This window comes from Leiobunum rupestre, chromosome 9 (genome assembly GCF_980474605.1).
Source record: "Leiobunum rupestre chromosome 9, qqLeiRupe1.1.hap1, whole genome shotgun sequence".
In the NCBI taxonomy this organism is placed as follows: domain Eukaryota; kingdom Metazoa; phylum Arthropoda; class Arachnida; order Opiliones; family Sclerosomatidae; genus Leiobunum; species Leiobunum rupestre.
In genome coordinates this window covers 52,416,990-52,424,326 of record NC_143392.1, presented here as the reverse complement: position 1 = coordinate 52,424,326, position 7,337 = coordinate 52,416,990, and the positions used below count along the sequence as shown (strand labels likewise).

Sequence of the window (7,337 nt, the reverse complement as noted above, 5' to 3'; positions counted from 1 at the left end):
ACCGACGCAAATTACATGGTTGCATAAGGCATACTGTTAAATAGATTTAACAACGAACGATAAATTTTTGATGCACATGTAAAAAGGTTATTCAATCAGCCTAGCATGACCAATGAATCTTCTATACTCCTACGTCGCCTCATCGACACAACAGTGGAATGCGTAAGGCCATTACAAGTTCTAAAACAACCAGTCCAACATTGGGACGCAATACTGGTTCACATAATAAAAGGAAAGTTAGATCCAGAGTCTCGCCGCCAATGGGAGCTTTGTCTAAAAGGTAGTACGTTACCTCATTTCGAAGATTTAAAGAATTTCCTCGAAACACGAGCAAGAGCGTTGGCTGCTGCACAAACAGAGGGTACTCATAGCAGACCCAAACAAGCTCAAGAAACTACAAAGAAATCCGCAGTGTCGCACCAGGGCACAGCAAGAGAGAAATGAGTCATTTGTTCGACAGACGGTCACGTCATTTACAAATGTGGCACATTCTTGAAAGCCTCTATAAATGAGCGTTGGAACTTAGTCAAAAAGCATTTTCTATGTTTCAACTGCTTACGAGCAGATCATCAAAGCACTGAATGCAATAGAGGGCAGTGCCGAAAATGCACCTCCTATCACAACATCCTTCTTCACCAAGATCGAAGGAAAAAAACGTTCACAAGGTCCAGCAGGACTCAGGAGCCATGTCTCACGTTGTACCAAATTCAAGCGGCAAGTCCAGCGCACTTTTATCTACTGTTATCCTTCAAGTCAGGGATTCAACGGGTGGATATAAAAACGCAAGAGCTCTCTTGGATTCGGCGTCGAAGCCAAGTTTCATGAGTGAAGCCTGCGCCCAACGATTAAAACTAAAACGATCACGTTTAGCCCTTACAATCGGAGGGATTCGAAACAAGGGAAAAGATACCTGCCAAAACAGCGTTAGTCTACATATGCGCTCAAACGTGGACAGTTACATTGAATTGTCTGTAGAAGCACTAATTCTGAAGAAGGTTACCGGATATCTTCCGCAGCAACCATATGACCCTAGCAAGTGGCCACATATCAAGGGCCTACAATTGGCTGATCCGAACTTTCATACACCCGGTGAAATAGACATTTTACTCGGTGTTGACATCTACACAGAAATCATTTCCGGAGGGATAAAAAAGGGAACACCAAATACGCAAGGTGCGATTAACATAATATTTGGATGGGTCATTTCCGGTCCACAAGGAACATACGACAACCAGTCAGTTGTTCAAGTTTATCACACCTCAATTCAAGAACAAGTTCAACGATTTTGGGATATTGAAGAAATAACACCTGCCGTTCTGTCATCAACAGAACTCGAATGCGAAAAAATCTTCAATCAAACCCATACAAGAGATAAGAAAGGACGATACATTGTTGGATTACAATTAACGGTCAATCCAGACGTACTTGGAGACTCAAGAACAGCAGCCATTCGACGATTACAATGCGTAAAACGCCAACTCGACAAGGATGAGGCCAGACGTGATAAATATCACAATTTTATGGCCGAATACCTTCAGCTAGGTCACATGGAACCCATTTCGCCTGGCGAGGAAAAAAGTAAAGGCACATACTACCTACCCCATCATTCGGTAATCAACGAAACAAGTTAAACCACAAGCTTGAGAACTGTTTTCGACGGGTCCGCTCAAACGTCAACCGGCGTCTCTCTTAACGACATTCTCCTCGATGGACCCAAGCTCCAAGATGACCTCGATCATCGCCTAATTCAATTTCGCTTCCACACCATAGTCACGGTAGCTGACCTTGCGAAAATGTTCCGTCAAATTTTAATACACCCAGAAGATACGGATTTTCAAAGAATCGTTTGGAGAGAAAAGAAAACTTCACCCATTCAAGACTACCGCCTTCTCACTGTCACATACGGAACCGCGTCTGCGCCGTAAAGGTACTCAAACAATTAGTACACAACGAAAAGGAAACATTTCCTTTGGCGGCGCCAATTCTTAACAACCATTTCTACGTCGATAATCTGATGTCTGGAGCGGAGTCTTTGACAGAAGCATTACTCATTCAAACAGAGCTACAGTAGTTAATTAAAACAGGAGGTTTTGAGCTCAGAAAGTGGGCGTCTAACAACCCTGTTCTTCTAGAGTTAATACCTCGAGAATTACAAGAAATTCAAGGTCCTCTAAGAATAGACATCGATGAAGCAATTAAAACACTGGGGCTATACTGGCAACCAGCTTCAGACCAGTTCATTTTCAAGGTGACACCACCCAAAGCCAGACGTCCGATTACAAAAAAAAATTATATCAGACACCGCCAAGGTCTTTGACCCCCTAGGTCTACTAACTCCAATCGTTATAGTACCCAAAATAATTCTTCAAGAGCTCTGGTCGTGCAAACTAGAATAGGATTAACCCTTAGGCAGTAAACCAGAAAGCCACTGGTTGTTGAACAAATGGATATCGTACAGAGAAGAATTACCAGACATTATCGTCCAGCGTCACATATCTCAACCAGAAGTTCATGAGCTCACTCTTCACGGCTTTTGCGATGCGTCGGAACGAGCCTATGCCGCAGCGGTTTATCTCAAAAGCATAGATATCAAAGGCAAAGCGCAAGTCCAACTCATCGCAGCAAAAAGCAGAGTCGCTCTGTTAAAATCGGAGTCAGTTCCCAGACTCGAACTGTGTGGAGCGCTTTTATTGACAAGATTAATCAAGTTAATTCAAGAGTCCTTAAAGGTCGTAATACAAGAGGTACATGGCTGGACGGATTCAACTATTGCCTTAGCGTTGTTAGCATCACCACCCCAAAGATGGAAAACCTTTGTCTCCAACAGAGCATCTGGAGATTTACTCTATTCTTCCTACAATCGAGTGGCATCATGTACAAGGACTGTCAAATCCGTCCGACTGTACCTCAAGAGGTATATCTGTATCGAAACTTCGGGACAACCACCTTTGGTGGAATTTACCAAATTGGCTGACAAGGGACTCACCGATCGACCAGCTTTCGATTGAACGTTAACCCGAGGAGTGTTTAATGTAAGAGAAAAAGGTTAAACACACGGTTTTTCATTGCTACCTTGACAACTCGTTACTTCAATCCAAGTCCAAGCTAAAACCACTAGTATATGTCACTGCGTACATTCTTCGTTTTAAACATAACTTACGAAACGCGGCGCAATGTAGGAAGGAGCAAGGTATTCCAGATATGAAACGAACAGGACCTTTGACAAAAGAAGAGTTGTCTGATGCCTTGAATCAGTGGGTTAAAGTAGTCCAATTCGAGAAATACTTGGACGAAATTCAGAGATTGGAAAAGAACAAACCACTCAGAAGCAAGAGTCAAATTCTTTCGTAAAATTTTTTTTCTGGATCAAGAAGGAATTCTGCGCATAGGAGGTCGTTTAAGACACGCGAATCTTCCCGGTTATCAAATAAATCCCATTATTTTACCCAATAAAATTCTTCTTACAGATCTTCTTATCAAACATGAGCATGAGAGGAACTTTCATGGGGGATCTCAGTTACTTATGGCAATCCTACAAAGGAAATATTGGATTGTTGGTCTCCGCGACGCTATTCGCTTTCACATACGGAAATGCGTTCGTTGCGTGCGCCAACACGCTTTAACCGTAAAACAACTAAAGGGAGATCTACATCCACCAAGATTTAACCCATCAAGAGCGTTCTTACAAAGTGGAGTTGATTACGCGGGACCGTTCCTTTTACGAGTCATAAAAGAAAGGGACACAAAATGTTTAAAGCGTACATCGCTGTTTTCGTCTGTTTCTCCACCAGGGCTATTCACCTAGAGTTAGTCAGCGACATGACTACTGATGCATTTCTAGCGGCACTTAAAAGATTTGGGTCCCGAAGAGGAAAACTGACTGTAATGTACAGCGACTGCGGTACAAATATTTCATTACAAACACGTAGGGTCCAGAAACCCACGCTAAAGACATTTTCGCGTGCTTTCCTAACGGTTATAAAAGATGGTGGCCACTCGTATGTTTCATATAATGAAAACACTTCTTTACCTGATGCACCCTTTTAAAACACATGTTAACTGCTAAATGATATACAGACGATAGTTTATTGATGTAGATAATTGTTGCGGAGTAATTTTTAAACTTTTTATATCCGAGACCGGTCATTCTCCCTAGACGCTGAAAATAGACTTTATATTCTTCCGTTCTATCCCAATATCATCCTTCGTGACCGCGGCTTCGACGAAGAAATTCCAAGCTGCCACATCTATATGTATATATAGAGAGGGACTATTGATTTCGTTAGAATGTTGTGAAGTGTCGTCGTCGTCGTCGTCGTCCACATTTGCAACATCTTCCATATCTTTTGAACGGGGTGACATAACCCCACCGTTTTTTCTAAGAATGCTTAATATGGTTGCCACTATCTGCACAACCAAGTTTCACGGTTTAAATTTAGTTAGCGGCGCTTTGCCAGCCCCTTCTATCCGACCCCCCTTAGGCACTTTTAAAAAAAATACGCAGTCTTATTTTAAAAATACGCAGTCTTGTAATTTTGGATACGATTGACTTTTAAATTCCGTTTAAGTTTTAATCTATATAACCGCTATACCTCTACAATGTGCGCACGTTTCAGTTCTGTCGTGGAAATAGGGGGCGCAAAAGCCCCACTTTTCCGATTGTGGCCGTTGATTTACGCACGCTGATTATTACCCAACTGAGTGACTTAAAAATTTAATTTCTTTTTTAAATTACGTATTTACTTTAGCTCTAACGGTTTGCCAGGTTTCGGTGCCCTAGAAAAATTAGGGGCCCTTGGGCGCCGCATAAACCACATTCCCGTTGACGTTCGTTTTCGCCTTACGCAGAGTGCGTGATTTACGTATCGAAGCCGCGTATGGCCAGAAGTAACAAATAAGTGTGACACTTGCTTATCGAAGCCGCGTATGGGCAGAAGTAACAAATAAGTGTGACACTTGCTTATCATAGCCGTGGATGGCCAGAAGTAACAAATAAGTGTGACACTACTTATCGAAGCCATGTATGACCAGAAGTAACAAATAAGTGTGACACTCACTTATCGAAGCCGTGTATTGCCAACGCTATTCGCGTGCGATTTTAGGTATAAATTTGAAACTTGATGAAGTTATTAGGATTGGTATTGCGGATATTTTACCAGAATTAATTTTAATTTAACCAAGGCTTAGCATGCTTTGGCTTAATTTTATCGCTATTCGCGTGCGGTTTGAGGAATATCTTTGAAACTTGATTTAGTTATTAGGATGGTCATTGCTGATATTTTACCAGACTTAATTTTAATTTAACCAAGGCTTAGCATGCTTTGGCCTAATTTTAACGCTATTCGCGTGCGGTTTGAGGAATATCTTTGAAACTTGATTTAGTTATTAGGATGGTCATTGCTGATATTTTACCAGATTTAATTTTAATTTAACCAAGGCTTAACTTATTTTGGTCTAATTTTTACGCTATTCGCGTGCGATTTGAGGTATAACTTTGAAACGCGATTTTAGGTATAAATTTGAAACTTGATGAAGTTATTAGGATGGGTTTTGCGGATATTTTACCAGAATTAATTTTAATTTAACCAAGGCTTAGCATGCTTTGGCTTAATTTTATCGCTATTCGCGTGCGGTTTGAGGAATATCTTTGAAACTTGATTTAGTTATTAGGATGGTCATTGCTGATATTTTACCAGACTTAATTTTAATTTAACCAAGGCTTAGCATGCTTTGTCCTAATTTTAACGCTATTCGCGTGCGGTTTGAGGAATATCTTTGAAACTTGATTTAGTTATTAGGATGGTCATTGCTGATATTTTACCAGACTTAATTTTAATTTAACCAAGGCTTAACTTATTTTGGTCTAATTTTAACGCTATTCGCGTGCGATTTGAGGTATAACTTTGAAACTGGATGTAGTTATTAGGATGGTCATTGCTGATATTTTACCAGACTTAATTGTAATTTAACCAAGGCTTAGCTTGTTTTGGCCTAATTTTAACGCTATTCGCGTGCGATTTGAAACTTGATGTAGGTATTAGGATAGGTATTACGGATATTTTACCAGACTTAATTTTAAATTAACGAAGGCTTAGCATTTTTACGCAGTCTTGACTGGATTTGAGATACGGGGCTCAAACTTTTTATACATTTAAGAAGCTGAAGTCTGACCCTATGTTTAACTCTTTTAACGCGCGCCAAGGGTTTGTGAGCGTATGCGAATTTTCTTCGAAGTTCCTAGTGGATTTGAGATACGGAGCTCAAACTTACAATACAGATAAAGAAGCTTACGTCTGACGTAATGCTTAACCTTTTGACACGCGCCAAGGCTTAGAGAATAATTAATTAATTCATCCATGTGGAACTAATATTACGGCCTTGGCCGACTTGTTTATAAGATGTATCTGGTAAACAGCCATACAAAAGATCAAATATTTGAAAGGAACATGTTTGATTTTATGTGCTGTTTTTACCTCTCCGAGGGGACTTTGTACCCTAGGAGGGGTTATACAACCACCGTGTCTGTCTGTCAGGCCTGCGAACGCGTTCGCATTTTCGGGGCAAAGGGTAATCGCTGCGTACGCAGTTTCTTAGAATTAGGGAAAAGGTTTTTCCAAAAGGGCCCGTTTTTGTTGTCATTGAGTGTAACATAAATATTTTTCAATTTGCGTTAGTATCGGGCGGGATTCGAACCCGAGCCCTCCTGCACGTCAGGTGAGCATTCTACCACAGAACCACGGATATAAGATGTATCAGGTTATAAAAATATTAACGGCTACCATACCCGAATGTTCCTTTTTGAGGAATTTACTAAACTTGTTTTTTTTCGCAAGACCATTCATACAAACTTTTTATGTTGTTGTTAATGTTTTTGTTTTACATAAATGACTGTAGACAGTTAAAATATATAGACTTAATAAAAAATTTTATAATGTTATAGTCATAAGCTAATGAACCCTATAAAATAGTAAAACGTTTCACCTACTTAAAAGTGATATGTTCATATAGGGACAGCTTGTTTATAGTTCGTTGATCCGTTCCAAGCAATACACGTAAAATATACTACCATAAAATATTATATCCTCCCGTTACTTAGTGCTCTTACGATATCCATAGATACCGGAAATTAAAATTTACAATAAAAACCTAGTGGTAAAAAATGGCAGCATTTATATAAAAAAAACCCCTACAAATGTAAAATTATTGTCAAATAATCAAATTTAATTTTAGCAAAACACATGTTAGTCACACGTAACTCAGCGCGAGTCACGTGACGTGGATTCGAACACATGGGGAAAACGTTTTAAAATCATACCATGTTATAATCATTAACTAAC

At 39.9% G+C, this 7,337-nt stretch overlaps 1 protein-coding gene across 1 annotated transcript; it reads left to right on the top strand.

Annotated features, from left to right (window-relative positions):
- Positions 1 to 605: 605 nt before the first annotated feature.
- Positions 606 to 3,008, top strand: LOC149930884 (uncharacterized). Its single transcript, XM_090157963.1, has 2 exons — positions 606 to 1,578; positions 2,410 to 3,008. Exons 1-2 carry the CDS (start codon positions 606 to 608, stop codon positions 3,006 to 3,008), a joined length of 1,572 nt encoding a protein of 523 aa, XP_090014089.1.
- Positions 3,009 to 7,337: the final 4,329 nt, after the last annotated feature.